The sequence below is a fragment of the Phycomyces blakesleeanus genome (genome assembly GCF_001638985.1).
Source record: "Phycomyces blakesleeanus NRRL 1555(-) unplaced genomic scaffold PHYBLscaffold_18, whole genome shotgun sequence".
Classification (NCBI taxonomy): Eukaryota; Fungi; Mucoromycota; class Mucoromycetes; order Mucorales; family Phycomycetaceae; genus Phycomyces; species Phycomyces blakesleeanus.
Window position 1 is genome coordinate 438,235 of NW_017265151.1, and position 14,858 is coordinate 453,092.

At 34.8% G+C, this 14,858-nt stretch overlaps 6 protein-coding genes across 6 annotated transcripts; 2 read left to right on the plus strand and 4 right to left on the minus strand.

The window, feature by feature from the left end:
• Positions 1 to 501: 501 nt before the first annotated feature.
• On the minus strand, positions 502 to 1,549 carry PHYBLDRAFT_126401 (hypothetical protein; the record flags this gene model as incomplete). The annotated part of the gene is made up of 3 exons (XM_018429100.1): positions 1,408 to 1,549; positions 669 to 1,248; positions 502 to 545 (listed from the first exon to the last, which is right to left on the minus strand). Coding segments are annotated over exons 1-3 (747 nt in total), but the record flags the coding sequence as incomplete, so codon positions are not given.
• Positions 1,550 to 2,555: 1,006 nt separating this feature from the next.
• Positions 2,556 to 3,195, plus strand: PHYBLDRAFT_159550 (Homeodomain-like DNA binding domain-containing transcription factor). The gene has a single exon (XM_018434007.1). It carries the CDS (start codon positions 2,612 to 2,614, stop codon positions 2,846 to 2,848), a length of 237 nt encoding a protein of 78 aa, XP_018288549.1. The 5' UTR covers positions 2,556 to 2,611; the 3' UTR covers positions 2,849 to 3,195.
• A 674-nt stretch (positions 3,196 to 3,869) lies between these two features.
• Positions 3,870 to 6,072, minus strand: PHYBLDRAFT_135171 (hypothetical protein). The gene is made up of 8 exons (XM_018429702.1): positions 6,005 to 6,072; positions 5,882 to 5,919; positions 5,663 to 5,794; positions 5,416 to 5,529; positions 4,986 to 5,330; positions 4,746 to 4,901; positions 4,367 to 4,657; positions 3,870 to 4,272 (listed from the first exon to the last, which is right to left on the minus strand). Exons 1-8 carry the CDS (start codon positions 6,057 to 6,059, stop codon positions 4,123 to 4,125), a joined length of 1,281 nt encoding a protein of 426 aa, XP_018288550.1. The 5' UTR covers positions 6,060 to 6,072; the 3' UTR covers positions 3,870 to 4,122.
• A 3,222-nt stretch (positions 6,073 to 9,294) lies between these two features.
• On the plus strand, positions 9,295 to 11,391 carry PHYBLDRAFT_148426 (hypothetical protein; the record flags this gene model as incomplete). The annotated part of the gene is made up of 3 exons (XM_018432081.1): positions 9,295 to 9,405; positions 9,667 to 10,089; positions 11,233 to 11,391. 3 exons carry the CDS (start codon positions 9,295 to 9,297, stop codon positions 11,389 to 11,391), a joined length of 693 nt encoding a protein of 230 aa, XP_018288551.1.
• Positions 11,392 to 11,732: 341 nt separating this feature from the next.
• On the minus strand, positions 11,733 to 12,193 carry PHYBLDRAFT_171264 (hypothetical protein; the record flags this gene model as incomplete). The annotated part of the gene is made up of 2 exons (XM_018436547.1): positions 11,733 to 11,839; positions 11,947 to 12,193. 2 exons carry the CDS (start codon positions 12,191 to 12,193, stop codon positions 11,733 to 11,735), a joined length of 354 nt encoding a protein of 117 aa, XP_018288552.1.
• Positions 12,194 to 12,844: 651 nt separating this feature from the next.
• Positions 12,845 to 13,691, minus strand: PHYBLDRAFT_70565 (hypothetical protein; the record flags this gene model as incomplete). The annotated part of the gene is made up of 4 exons (XM_018442300.1): positions 12,845 to 13,000; positions 13,176 to 13,351; positions 13,413 to 13,529; positions 13,610 to 13,691. 4 exons carry the CDS (start codon positions 13,689 to 13,691, stop codon positions 12,845 to 12,847), a joined length of 531 nt encoding a protein of 176 aa, XP_018288553.1.
• Between the last annotated feature and the right edge of the window lie 1,167 nt (positions 13,692 to 14,858).

The following is a 14,858-nucleotide window of genomic DNA, read 5'->3' on the forward strand; positions in this document are numbered from 1 at the left end:
AGCAGGTTATGCATTCTGAGAGTAGACACAATCTACTCCACGTTGATTTAATACGAGACATGTGCTAATTGTTATTGATTTTTTTTTAGAATTCAAAGAAGTACACATCAGCTTGAAATTCAATAACTAAAAAAATATTAATCTTTTCTTTTTCCATAATCAATGTGCATACATATATATATATATTTAAAAGTTGGTTTTGATCTTCCATCCAATCTCCTTGCCAGCAAAGAATGGAACAACAGCACCAAGAGAAGCAGTGGTGCTAGAGATCTGGTATTGCTTGGGAACAATCTCATCGGCTTCCTTGACAAGAGTCACCTTGTTATCCTTGAAACCAGGCTTCTGAGACAAACCGTAGAACTTTTTACCAAACTGACAAGCAAATCCCTCGAGTTTGTCCAGGCATCCGATGTCCTCAAAGATCTTGGCAAGATAAGGCAGAACAAGAGGGGTGGTAAAGACACCAGCACATGCATGTGCGGTTTCTTTGGTATGGCTAGGATGAGGTGCGGAATCGGTACCGAGGAAGAAACGAGGATGTCCTTGTAAGTTAATATAAAAAAAAGTAATTTAGTAATTTTTCTTCTTTTGTAAATGTTTGATCCTAATCAATTGTATGTATACACACATATATATATATATATTTACACACGAATGATAGTTACCTTGTGCAACAACTTGTCTCAATGCATCACGATCATGGGGGTACTTTGCAACAGGCTTGCAGAAATGGTGTACTTGACCAGCCCAGTCATCAACAATAAGCTGTAAATGGTGGACAGTGACACTGCAGGCGACAGTGTCTCCCAATCTCTTGACTAGCTCAACAGCAGCCGAAGTTGTAGCGTGCTCCAAAACAATTTTAAGCTTTGGGAATGCGTTGTGAAGCTTCTCGAGTTCGGGCAAGAACTTGATTTCGGCGTTCATCACACAAATGTCGGCATTGTGGTCGCTGGGTACTTCGCCGTGAAGATTGAGAACAAGGCCTTCTTCCTCCATGGCCTTGAACACAGGATAGTAGATCTCATAGTTCTCAATGCCGCTGTCACTATTGGTAGTCACACCGCGGGGATAGGACTTTACACCTGCAATTCCGGCCTTCTTGGCTTTGCGGACCTCTTCAGGTGTAAGCTCTGGAGAGAGGTAGAGGGTCATATAGAAAGTAACTTCTGGGGCAAGTGCCTCAAGCTCTTTCTTGTAAGCCAGAGCTTGATCAGTGTTTGTGATTGGGGGTTGCAAATTGGGCTAAATTTATATATATATATATAAAGAGAGAGACATTTGTAACAACTGTTAATATCAAATAAATAAATAAAAATATATGCACATATGCGTGTGTGCAATATAATATGTCATACTTTCTCCCAGAGGCTCGGTAATTTATCATTGTTATTCTTTACTCACCATGACATATGCAAGAGACACACCACCCTCAACCACCTTGGGGGTGACCATGCGCATCATCTCTCCTTGACGAAGATGGACATGGAAATCGCATGCAGAAGGAATGGTAATAGAGGTTGACATGACTATATTTTATTTTGCAGAAAGACCAAAGTCGTAACCCCCACTTTTTTCCCTGCCAACCATTTTTTTTTTAAATTCAAAAAAAAAGATAGATAGAGAGATTCGCCTGTCACAGTGATGTCTCATAATTGTGTTTAAATCTCCTTCTAGGAATGAAACCCCGCAATTTAAGCATTTTCATAAAAAAGATTGCTTTATTCTTTTTTTCTTCTTCTTTTAATAAACTTTAATGACATAAATTACAAAATTTGTTGCCATAGTTACTTATTTCGATTGGTATTCTATCTATTTGTTTATTTTGAATTATAATTATAATAATCAATGACATGTTAAGCAAGAGTCTGAGTGGTCAATAATGTGAAGACTACATATAATAAAATATATCTCATTAAACAATGATTCATTTATGTTTTGGGTAGTGTTTTTGTTGCTGCGTTTGTTGTTGTTGTTATTGTGTGTGTGGATAGATTTGAAACAATTATTTCAAGTGAGTGGTGAGCATGAATTTAATTTGAATTTGGTCTTGAAGCAGTGGGATCAAAAATTAAAGCACCCAAAAATAGAACGGCACATTTTTTTTTATACTTGTCTATCTAATGACTGCAAAAAGGTTTTTCCCTTTAAACGATATATCAAAAATTAACGTGTGCCTAGCATAGTGTGTACAGATTATATCTCGAACTAAAACTTGTTTTTCTTGCCTTGTCTTGTCTTGCTTTGTCTTACCTTTATTTCATTTTCTGTTTCAAAAAAGAAAAATAACCTTAAACCGTATCGGAGTGTTTATGTACCAATGTTCGGTGGTGCAACACATGTGGACGAGTCCTCCCCCCCCCCCCTTGCCACACACATACACGCACACACTCATTCACACACGCAGACAAAGAGAGGAATAATAATAATTATTTTATTATTTAAAAAAAATCTGACTTTTTATATTTTATTTATATTTTATATTTTTTGTATTTTGTATTTTTATATATATTTTTTTCTTCTTCATTCATTCACTTCCCCAGCGTCACCAGCACAATCACCAGCACCATAAATATCACCATCATTATTGCAATAACCACTGACGACAATGTCTGAAAATTCAGAAAGCGGAAACCTCAGAAAAATTCAAAAGAAATCCGACTTTGAAAAAGGAATCATCATTGGAAGATTCAAGTGTGGAATGACAATTATGGAAATTGCAGAAGCAGAAGGAGTTCCCCGATCAACAGTTGGTTATATCATCAAGAAATACGTCGACACTGGAACTGTTGCCAACCGTAAGCCACCAGGAAGACCAAAGGCCGCTCCAACCATGGGCATGTAGAGAATAATGCTTTTCTTTTTATTATTATTATTACTATTACTATCTTATTATCATACTTCTTCTCCTCCTTCTTTGTAAAAACAAAACGCAACCACAAGGAAAAAAATTACAAGTCATACTCTTCTTTATTTAATACTCGACGCGAAGCCGTAGTAAAGAGCGCGTTTCGTAGCCATGCTTTGAAAGCAAAGAAAAAAAGAAGCTACATGAGTTTAAAGACTTGTAAAATCCCTTGGGTTGCAAAATCGTATATATATATATATATATATATATGCGAACCTACTCATTTATGTACACAACTATATACAAATACACAAATACACACACACACACACACACTCTCTCTCTCTCTCTCTCTTTCATACCTACATACACGCATACCAATATACATACCTATATACTTACCTATACATACATACACAAATATATAAATATATAAATATATATCTTTATATATATATATTTCTTACGCATACAAATAATAGCATTATCGCCTTCTTCGGACTCTGGACGTTTTTCAATTGGAACCGACGATGATACAGAATAAATTGGATGAGTTTGCCTTTTTTTTAATGTGTGGATTTTCTATGTGGGCTTTTTATATCAATAGAACTCGACGTTTTAGAATTATCTTTCAAAAAACAACAACAACAACAACAACAATAGCCAAACATATTGCAATACCTTGGTAGATATATATAATAGAATATATTTTATATGACATGTAGTGGAGTGAATTTGAATGGAGTGTTGCGAAATAACGTGGAGTAGTGTGAAGTAGTGTGTGTGTAAATGAAAATGTAACAAAAAATTGAAACAAATAATAAAAAAATCAACGAATTCTTTTTCAAGGTTATATCCGAAATAAATCAATGTCTTACATAGACAACTTTGCCAGAAGATTTGTATATATATATAATCGTGTGTGTGTGTCTTTTTTTTTGATCAATTTATTAATCGTACAAAGTTTGGTCAATAATGTAACAATTAAAGGGTTTCTTTAAAAAGAAAAGATAATGGTAATAATGGTAATATATATGTGTGTGTTGTATTTATTAATATAATAAGCAGATACAAGATAGTGTGTAGAAAAAAAAAGGTACAAATTTCTTGTATACGGATGATTGATATGAATTATATATAGAGAAATAAGATAAAGCTTGGCTAAAAATCTCAAAACCCTTTTTTTTTTAAAAAAAAAAGAAATATACGGTGGGTTCAAAGAATATACACATGGTTAGGAGAGGAAGGGGAATGGATACAAGGAAAATAACCTATTTGACTTTGAGCTGAATATGGTTCTTAGCAGCTTCTTCGTCAATACATTCAGCAAGGCGTCGCAGAGCTTCATCCATATTGTCAGTAGTAACGCAACTAAAAGACACGCGGATATATGGGTTCTTGTTCTTGGCTGGCATAAAGGCCTGTTTATGGAAATCATAAATTAGATTATTATTATTATTATTATTATTATTATTATTCTTAAAAAAAAGTTGGGATAACAAAATGATCACTTACAACACCAGGAACAGCAAGGACATTCTTCTTGATAGCCTTGTTCATAACCAAGTCGTATGAATCAGTGATTCCTCCCAACAGACGGAGCCAGACAAACATTCCAGAATTGGGAGTGACCCATTCAGCACGTCCTGTCATTCTCTTTTCAAGGGCCTTGATAAACTCATCTCTCTTTGACTTGTAGAATCCAGCAACATGTTCAACATGATTGAGGAAACCCTTGTAGCCCCACACCTTCAAAAGTTCGTATGCCATAAGCTGGGGAACACCTCCTGGCTGAAGGTTAGTAACCTAAAGAAAGAAACAAAATATCAACAATACAAGCTTAGTTAGAAAAGAAAAGAAAAAGACAATTTAAAGACAACAAGCAAATACTCACCATGGTATGCATATCAATTCGTTCAATCAAGGCTTTGGGACCAGTCACCCAGCCAATACGCATACCAGACGAAAGGATCTTGCTCATACTGTCCATACGGAGTACACGACCATCTGTGTCTATGGTTACATAAGACTTGATGCGCTTGGGATCAAACTATTCCAACCCAAATGAAAATGACAAGGATTCATAAGTATACATGTATAACATATCTATAGACATATTGTGTAATTTATTTACCTGCAAGTAGTAGTATGGATCATCTTCAATGATCAGAATGTCGTACTTTTGACAGATCTTGTAGATAGCCTTTTTACGCTCAAAGGTAGAAGAGATACCAGTAGGGTTACCACCTGTAGGAATTGTGTAGAGAACCTTGGGGCGAGCCTGGTTCTTCTTTTTTATAGGGTTACTTTCGGGCCAGTTGGCAAGAGTCTTTTCGAGTGAAGCTGGGACAAGACCATCCGCATCTGTTGCAACTGGAACTAGGTCACAATCTAGAGTGTCCAAAAAAGAGAGAGCACCGGTGTAAGTGGGATCTTCCACGAGGATGGCTGTTCCTGGGTCAATAACCATATCAAATGCCTAGACAACAACCACAAAAACAGAAATGATAAAGTTAATACACAGCTCCATATACTTTGATAAGTATTTAGCTTTGTATAAATACCTTTGTCAGAAGATCTTGAGATCCGGAACCAATGGAGAGACCAAAGTCAACAAGAGGGGTATGCTCAAGAGTATGAAGTCCCCGTAACCACTCGTTCAGAGGAGATAATCCAGACTAAAAGTAGAATATAGTGTGAGTGAGTTTCTTTAAAAAATAATAATTCTGATATATATATATATATCTAGGATCTAGATCTATATCTATGGATTTTCATGGTTGTTCAAATAAACAAAGAGATTTTCCTTACAGTGAGGTCATAAGACAAACTTCGCTGGAATAACTGAGGATCCACATCGATAATCTCGCCTGTCTTGAGCTTCAATTGCATGCTCTCGAAAGGGAATGTGCTAGGATTGGGTTGTCCAGCACCCAAAGAGATCTAGTTTATGTAGACCAAAGAATAAAGATTGTTAAAGACTTGTCTCTCTCTCTCTTTGTGTGTGTGTGTGTATATATGATTTCTTACCATATTTTTGCAGTTCATGTAAGGCATAAGAGCACGAACTAGAGAGTGTAATTGACGTTTGTTTGATTAGATTAAAAGAATCTTTTCTATTGAATTGTTTATCATTTGTTTTCTTTCTCTTACTGGCAGAAGGGTTTCTGGCCTGGCTTCTTTCGCTCATAAACTTGGTGTAGTCCATATTTGGTGTTGAGTTGAGATGAAAAATGAAATAAAAATTGAAGATCTTGATGGTTGCTATATATTTTACTTTTTTAATTTAATTTACCGACATTAGAGTCCCAGACATCCGAACGATAGGATAAGATTGGCGTAGCGGAGGTTATAAAGTTTCTTGCCTTTTTCCTTTTCTTTTTTAACCGACTCCCATTCATCCATTGTGGTTTATAGTGTGGAAAGCGATAATATAAATGACCGAGTAAGCGGAGGTAGTTTCACTACATATATTTATTTATTTATTTTACGATTCATGACTCATCGAATTCTAAAGTGTTTTGTATTCCAAAATAATAATAATAATATAAATAAAATAGAGAAACATATAGATAAAGAAGAGTAATTTACATAACTTGGCATAGAATATCGATCAAATCTCCTTACAAACGATATTCAAATTAGTGTTCGGTGTTCTTTATATTAATTTGAAGTTTATTAGCGTACCTTGTTCAGAAATGACATATCTTTGAATTTTCTTAAAATTCGCCATTCAAGTTAGATTATCAAAAAGAAATAAAAAAAGGGCCAAACAGTATGTATAGGCATGTGTACAATTAAGAGAAACTTCAATGTACAGATATTTTGAAGTGATGTGCACAAAGCAGTCGATTAGTAGTATTGATATTACGAATATAAAATAAAAATAAAAATTTAAAAAAAAGGTCATTTGATCAGATAACATGCTTGGTATGCCCGATACTTTTGTCTGTATTCCCCTTCAGCAAGGAGCAAAAAATGCGGCCAAGTGTGTAAAAATATCTCCCACGGCTTGTTTGGCATTTGCGTTGCCTATAGAACTTTTACAACAGTAGTAATTTGCTCTGCATGTAGAATTATAAGAGTAATTATTTAAGCTAAGTTAAGCTAAGCTAAGCTAAGCAGCATTCATATCAAGGACCTTGATAACAGAATAAGTATTTTTAGAACTACATGTATTTATAATATATAGGTATCGAGTGTGTATTAATGTACAGGCCTTGATAAGCAAAGAAAGACAAGAAAGACAAACGCTTTTTTTTAGATCAGACATTCATACCTGTCACATAGACAAAAATTACCCTGGTGATCTTTGCCACAAAGTATACTAAAATCTGCAAGTAGCACTCATATACACACATATGCAGACAAAGAAGAAGAGGAATAAGCAAGCGAAGGCGTGGGAATGGGAGTCTTTGAACACAGATATTACCAGGCTGTTTATCCAATTGTATGTGTATACGAGGAATTGCAAAGCAAGTAAACGACATCGATTACTTACTAATAATGTTACATTTACACATTTATATATACATATATATATATTAAGCTTTAATAAAAGAAAGAAAGAAAAAAAAACAGAAAAAGAGGCAGGAAAAGTGTATCGTTACACTCTAGTTGTGTTTCATACACTTCCTTCCAACGTTAATTACCAAACCTCTTTTCCATTATATCTGTTACTCACAATATAGGAAAATAACCTTTTTGTCATCAAGTGTGTATGTCATATATTCTGACATATTCTGACTCAACTCACAATATATCCTTTTGGTTTCCACGCTAGAATGCTTTTGTAACAAGTACTACGATCAGAGTTGTTTTCTACTGGATCCTGTGCAATTGATAGCCAATTCCAAAATGAGATTTCTTGCTATCATATAGCGAGAATGCCTGTAAGTATATACACATATATAGAAAACAATAATGGTGATTTTGTTTCAAAGAACCGAATGCTCAATCTGAACGTTTTATCCTTTGTAGATAATATTTTTAGAGCAAAAAACCCTTTACAAATATTCTTAATAGTTATTTCAATGTGTAAAATATAAAGCTCTATATCTCAACTGAATAAAGTACTAACATTGCTCCCCTTCTGTTTTATTATTAACAAGAAAGTTTTCTTATCCTCTTTTCTTCGTAAGTGTTTATGATATACATATGTCTTTGCTATTATACATTTATTTTATATTCTTGGGCCACAAGCAGCATAATCCAACCAATTGAGAAAAACAAGAAATCAGAATGGTATCAAGTAATGTTGTACTTTGCTCAATTAAACATACACCACGCACAAGCACATATCTACCAAGCCAAACAAACCATTGCGATCTCATTCCTTTCTTTACTGTACACCCGTCAGAAAATACTCTTAATTTTTTATTTTATTTTTTTAGAAAAAATACCATATAAAACACTTGACATACTCGATGATATCATATGTAGTACACCTTTTTCTGGTAAATTATTCAGGGAGTTTTGACATGGTCGTACATCTATAATATATATGTATAAAGTATAGAAAAGGAAAAATGTGATCTACTATTTTTTCTCAAAAACCAAGAATTCTGGATGTTGAACACTGGGGTTTTCTAAATATGTTCACTTTCCAGTGAGCTTCATTTTATATTAAGCTATATACAGATGGCTATTAAGCTTTTAGTCTTTTGAAACGCAAAAATCCAAATACAGTGGCTCCACTCCCAAAGTTCGTCTTCCATTGAACAAAAATTCGCTTAAGTGATAGCTCAATTTTCTTTCTTTTTTAAACCAGCACTCCAACAGGACCAACGTTTTCTGATGGAGCACGAAGTTTCTATTTAACCAGAATACTTAATTCTTACTACCTGTCCGAGGCCAGGTGTCTTTCTCCAATCATTCAGGACAAAATATCATATCTTAAAAAGTGCAATATATTCAATTATTAGTTGTTTGGACTCTAAATTTAGATGTAGCTATAAAAAAAATTCATCACAAATACACTTTGTGTGGACAGACTAAAAGTTCAAAAAAAAGGACAAAAGAAAAGTAAAAAAAGTTCATCCTGAATTCAGTCAATCAGACTAATCTATGACTGGCTACCCCCCTTTTTTTTTAAAAAAAAAAAAATTGCCCAAATATGCGACTTGGGTAAGATAATTTTGAGCTGCCCAAGCCGTCGCGCAAAAATAACAATTGCACAAACACGTAACTAAGTAATGTAACATGCTTTTGGGCTGTCCTGCCAGGCTATCCGTAACGTTGCCTTTATTTTCAGTTGGCATCAAAATACACACAAAGAACAGACTTAATGAACAAATAGATCATGCATGATAAATATGTCGTAAGTCTTATTGTAAAAAGTGTTATTTGTATGTATAGCATCTTTTTATCAAAAAATATACTAATTATATTTTTGTGCAGGCCAACATGTTGAAAATGAATACGAGGCAAAACCGACTTGATGGATGAATTATACACGATCGGATGCAGTGCACTGCCCAGTTAGCCGTGCAAAAGCAAAGAAATTACCGCCTAGATTATCGAAGTTCAATATGCAGTCAGTGGTGCCTTCTTCGGTCGCCTCATGAATATCGTTTGATGATCAGAAAACAATATCCAGTGTAACCTGTTGTAGTGGTTTTTGTATTCACAGCACGAGTCAGGAATTCAAGGATATCACTTATGAATGAGAGGAGATGGTATTTAGCAAGAGGGATGTATTGCCATGAGTGGGTACAAGAGTTTTACTATATTAGTGCAAAAACTATTTCTTCATATTTCGACCAACAGCTACTTGATCCTTTGAATGCACTGGACCGTTTTTTATTGAACAAAAGCTATCCATTTTGAATATAGAAAAAACACAAGAGCCAATTATTAAACTATTATACGGAATTGCCACGCCTGTACTCAGAGATAAAACAGACAATAAAGAAGCAAGACAAGAAGCCATTGAAATCATTTGCAGAAAATCAGTGCCGCAAATCAACCGAACAGTGTCATTCGTTCTTGAGAACGTTTCAGAGCCTAAAGCTCAAAAACGAACAAGTGAATGCCTTCAGAATGAGCTGGATTTAATAGAAGAATTACATAAGAGATATATCCCTACATCCTTATCATCTACCGGAATTTCGACAAGCAATCATTGGCAATTTATTAACAACTACAGAAAAGAACATAGAGCTAAAATGAACTGGACTGCTTGCTATGAAGCTGAGAAAGACATTGATCTATTCGGCAAATACACATCATTGAAAAGTGTCCAAGCGGCATATTATCGTTCTATAAAAAAATCATGCTTTTAATACCGCACAGTATGGGCAGGTTGTTGTTTTCATGGAATGATAATGGGATATTATCTTGCAATTAATAAAAGACAGATCGAAAAAGACTTAAAGTTTAATTAGACTTATTATAGACTATACTAGGTAAAAGATTCTTCGAGAAAAAAAAACAAGAATGAGAACGCGGCTAATTTCTTCCAAGATAATACCAGTCGAGTTTATATTAATGAACTGTTAAAGACCCTGCTTGAAATAAGACAAGCATTGATCGGTTAGATATGTTTCATGTTGTTAATACAGCGATATCTAAAATACTTATTTTACGGATGTAATTATACCTTCCGAGAAACAGGTAAATACCACAGATAGCATAAATGTAGAATAGAGTAGATGCTGTGTTGTGGTAAAATAGAGTTCCCAAAAAATACCCACTTTTATATTTGTCAAATTTGTGTCGCTTAGTTCAAAATATTGTATTTCAGCAGATGTGCTTTGTATTTTGAAGTTGCCACAGAGTCCTATTAAATTGCCACAGAATTCTATTAAATTGGTACAAAATTCTATGGCAAAATGATCCCAAAATGCCGCAATCCCCCTCCAATTTTCTGGTGTTGAAAAATGCTTTGAAGACGTAAAAGTTAGATTTCTTTATTTGAACTTTATGACAACTTGATTTGATTTTGCCTCAACGCAACACTCTAAAGTTAAACAGGGATATATTTTTTTAAAGAAAATAATAATAACTTTTTAATATTTTTTACTTTTTAAAGTAGTTCCCAAAGTTTATCAATGCTGTTTGTGGATTTATCGCCAGGTGTTTGCAAAAAAAAAAATGCAGACAGCTTGTTAAAGCGAGTGCCTGATGAGAAGGAAGTTCCCATTCCCGAGGATTTGACAGTCACTTTACCAGAGTAGTGCTTTTCAAAATAAATACATCTTTTTTTTTATCCACTATTTTACAGTCTTTTTCTAATTGTTTATATTTACGGATTAGCATGATGTGTACAGATGTGTGCGGCATGCCATGTACAAACAAAATATTATATAGATAATAAATATATATATATATATTATTGTATTTGTTTTATTTTTGTATTGATATCTGCATATACTTTATAGGGCAAAGGAACAACACACTTCCGAACTTCGCTTTCTACACCTAGATGCCCATCTACTGCAACTGGATACAAAATTATATGCACCACAAGAATGCTGATAATACCGTCATCTTCGAATTCCACCTCATTAACATCGACTCCATCTCCTGATCTTGGTTGAATCACAATATCATTGTACCATCATATGTATACAAATACATACGATGACTCAAATAACTAATAAACAAGTTTACAGTAGTACTTACAAAGAGGTAACGAAGCTGGCATGCGTAAGGTTTGGTACTCATACCATCACTCGGCTCAAACAATGATTTGACAAGCGAACCACTCTAATTCTTTGCTTTGCTCTTGTAGATTTTCCCGAGAATATTCATGGATTCAAATTATCAGAGTCACCAGCCTGACGATAGTGAACAAGAGTTTGATCATCATCTATCTCCCGATAATTAACCAATGAATGCTCGTACTAAAACTCTTCCATGGAAATTTCACCTGTTAAAGCTAAAGGAAGTCCATACGGGGCAGATGCTCGTTTCCCATTATAATATCAAAGTTGATCTCAGGAAAATCAAGAAAAGCGTTGATATCGAATGGTATGGCAGTGAGCTCTACGATAATTGCCGAATGTTCAGGTTGGATTGGAAGAAAGGCTTGTCGAATAAGGTCTCTCTGCTACGCATCCTCAAGACACTTCATCATATACATTCTTTCGAACCGTCTCTTCCGTTGGGCGCGTAATTTCTCAAAATGCCGTTGCATCTTTCAAAACTGCACAACCAATAGCCGTAAACTGGGTCAAAGCCCATAACTGTCTCTCGCAAATGTAAATACAGATACATGTTCGATAAACAAAACGGAGCTTTGTACAACATCTCACACTCTGCAGAAAGTTTCCAATGATTGATGGGCCTCATCAAGGTGAGCCATGGGTACGATCTGCATTGAGAGGTACTGGGGTGCATTGACGAACGTTATCCAGTTAATAAGATGGTCTTCGGACAAGCAGTAACGCAGGAGAACAGGACTGTACACCAAACACTAAGTCTTCCATTTATCAGTCTTCATGAACGGAAAACCACACCCAATCTTTTCGGCATCCATATTTGTTACAGCCAAGTGTGCATCTGCGATGAGACCAGAATATCTCAATTTCTCTATTATCATCTTCGCTGTACCGATGTACAGGTTGTGCATTGTATCAATGAGGTTGAAGTAAACCAGGTCATGCAATTCTTCCAGGCAGTAGGAACGTCGCAGACAAAAACAATAAGAGAAGAAGAGCAGTACAAACAATAACACAAGAGGGACACTGGATAGTAGGCATCACCATACTACCACGCAACTAAATAAGTTCCGCGACGAGGGGACGGATTCAATGATTGATCTCACTCGTCTTTGCTTCGTTGGGTCCTGGTATGAGACCAACGAGGACATCATTCTCGTTATTGTACCGTTCTGATCTGGATGAGTTATTGGTGCAAGGATACATCGCACCACACGATCAACTGACCCCATCGAAAGGCTGAAACCAATGGATGTATGTTCATGGCAAGCATAATGGAGCACTCGTGATTCACAGATAGTAAAAAATTGTTGTCTTTCAGATTATTCCACTATGCACGATCGTAAATCCCAAATGTCATGTCTGGAACGTGTGATCTGTTTCTCCAATGGTTTATGATGTCTTCGAATTTAGGGCGGCAAAAGGTATAGACAATGGTTTGATTGTGGAGCTTTACATGAAGATCCTTGTTGGGATACTCACGGATCTTGATGTTGCAAAGAAAAAAAATATTTCTACATTCTCTACCAGAAAGCGTCTCGAAATTACAACACTCTGGAACTACATCGGACTCGCCGTATACTTTTTTTTATAATCGCCACATGTTACAAACCGCTAGACATTTTGAGTCACGTCGCCGAGACCGGTCATAGAGTTTATACCGTTTTTACTGAAAGAAGATGAAAAGACTGTCCAAAATGCGCCAATACCTCATTGAAGAACTTCAACAGGACAGCACTAGTGGAATTGACAGCATATTTGGATATAAATAAGACAGCAAACAAAGCATTGAAAGCATGGATGGGATCGGCTGGCATATCAAACGGAGAAAAGTGTTCTATTTACATATATATATATATATGTTGTATTTGTTGATTTCATGTACTTTTTGTACTAACCCCTAACATCTTCAGATTCACTGTCAGAAATATCCAAAATAACTGTTCCAATGACATCCTCATCTTCGCTTTCAGAATTAAACAAGGAATCAATGGCAAAAAGAGGTAAGTCTTTGGCTATATTGTCGAGTAAAAAAGAATCAAATTAGTAGATATTATAAACAAGTATAAAACTTTAATAAAAATACTATGAATACCTTCAACCTGATTTTCAATATCAACATTGTCATTCGATATTACCTCTGTAACTGAAGCTGTATTATATAAAAAGAAACACATTTAATTAAAATTCTCTTGATAATTATTTTCTTGAATTATAACCCACAAGAAGATCCAGACTGATATATTGTCTCACATCATCATCTTCTTCTAAATGTACTCTGAGTGGTTGTTGTTGTTACTGGATGCGTTGGGTGCGTGTGTTACTTTTAAAGTCTAGAATTGGTAATAATGGAGAATGGTTCGGAAACACAATTTAAGAACAACTTCAGTAGTTATTTTTTTGTATTTAATTGGTACCGCCAGAACTGAAAATGCACGGCGTTGGATCTTATGTAGCTTCTATAAAATCACTGCTTTTCTAAAAACAGGGATTTGAAACTGAAAGTACAGCCACAATATAAAAAAGAAAACTTAGTAAATGATAAAATCCGTGCGTAGAAACTGATGGACTTGCTCTATTCGAAATGATACACTCGTAGCCACACAAAATTATGTATATGTATATCTATCCCATGTCTATTACCACATTTCTACTTACATTTATGCTATACCAGTATTTTATATCCTTCCCAGCATAACTATTATAAAAAATCAGACGTTATTCCTTAAAATATTATATTAGATCACTGTACCACAAAATCAAAAACGAATAAATTATAACCGCAGCTTGAATTGACCCAAATTTATATCCTTGTACTTTATATAATTCAACCAAATGTTTGATTATCTTGCGTTCTAGTAATTCGTTTTTGCTGAAAACAAGTGCAATAAAGAGCTAGAGACGATAAAAAACGAATGGGCTAAGAGACGCGGCGGACTTTTAATTAAATCGAATTTTCGGAGTTGTAATTAGCTCAAAAATGGAAATCCGACACTCACTCCTACAGTGGGAAAGTGATGTTTTCAGTCTACGTTTGAGTAGTATTGAAAGACAGAACATATATCATTTTATCAGGCATGGATTTGATATGAAATGTCAATTAGAGCAATACGCTCCCTGATCAGGAATTATAAGGATAGACCGAGAACAGAATATATCTTTGTTATTACAGCTGTATCTTGTCAGGTTTAATAAAATATATATATTTCCTTGATTTATATGAGATTTTGATATAAATTTAACTGAAATATAACAAACAGTAAAAATCTTATCAACTATGAATTTAATATTTTTAGTTGATGTTGTAATAACAAGATTTATTGGAAAATAAAAGAAAAAGTAAA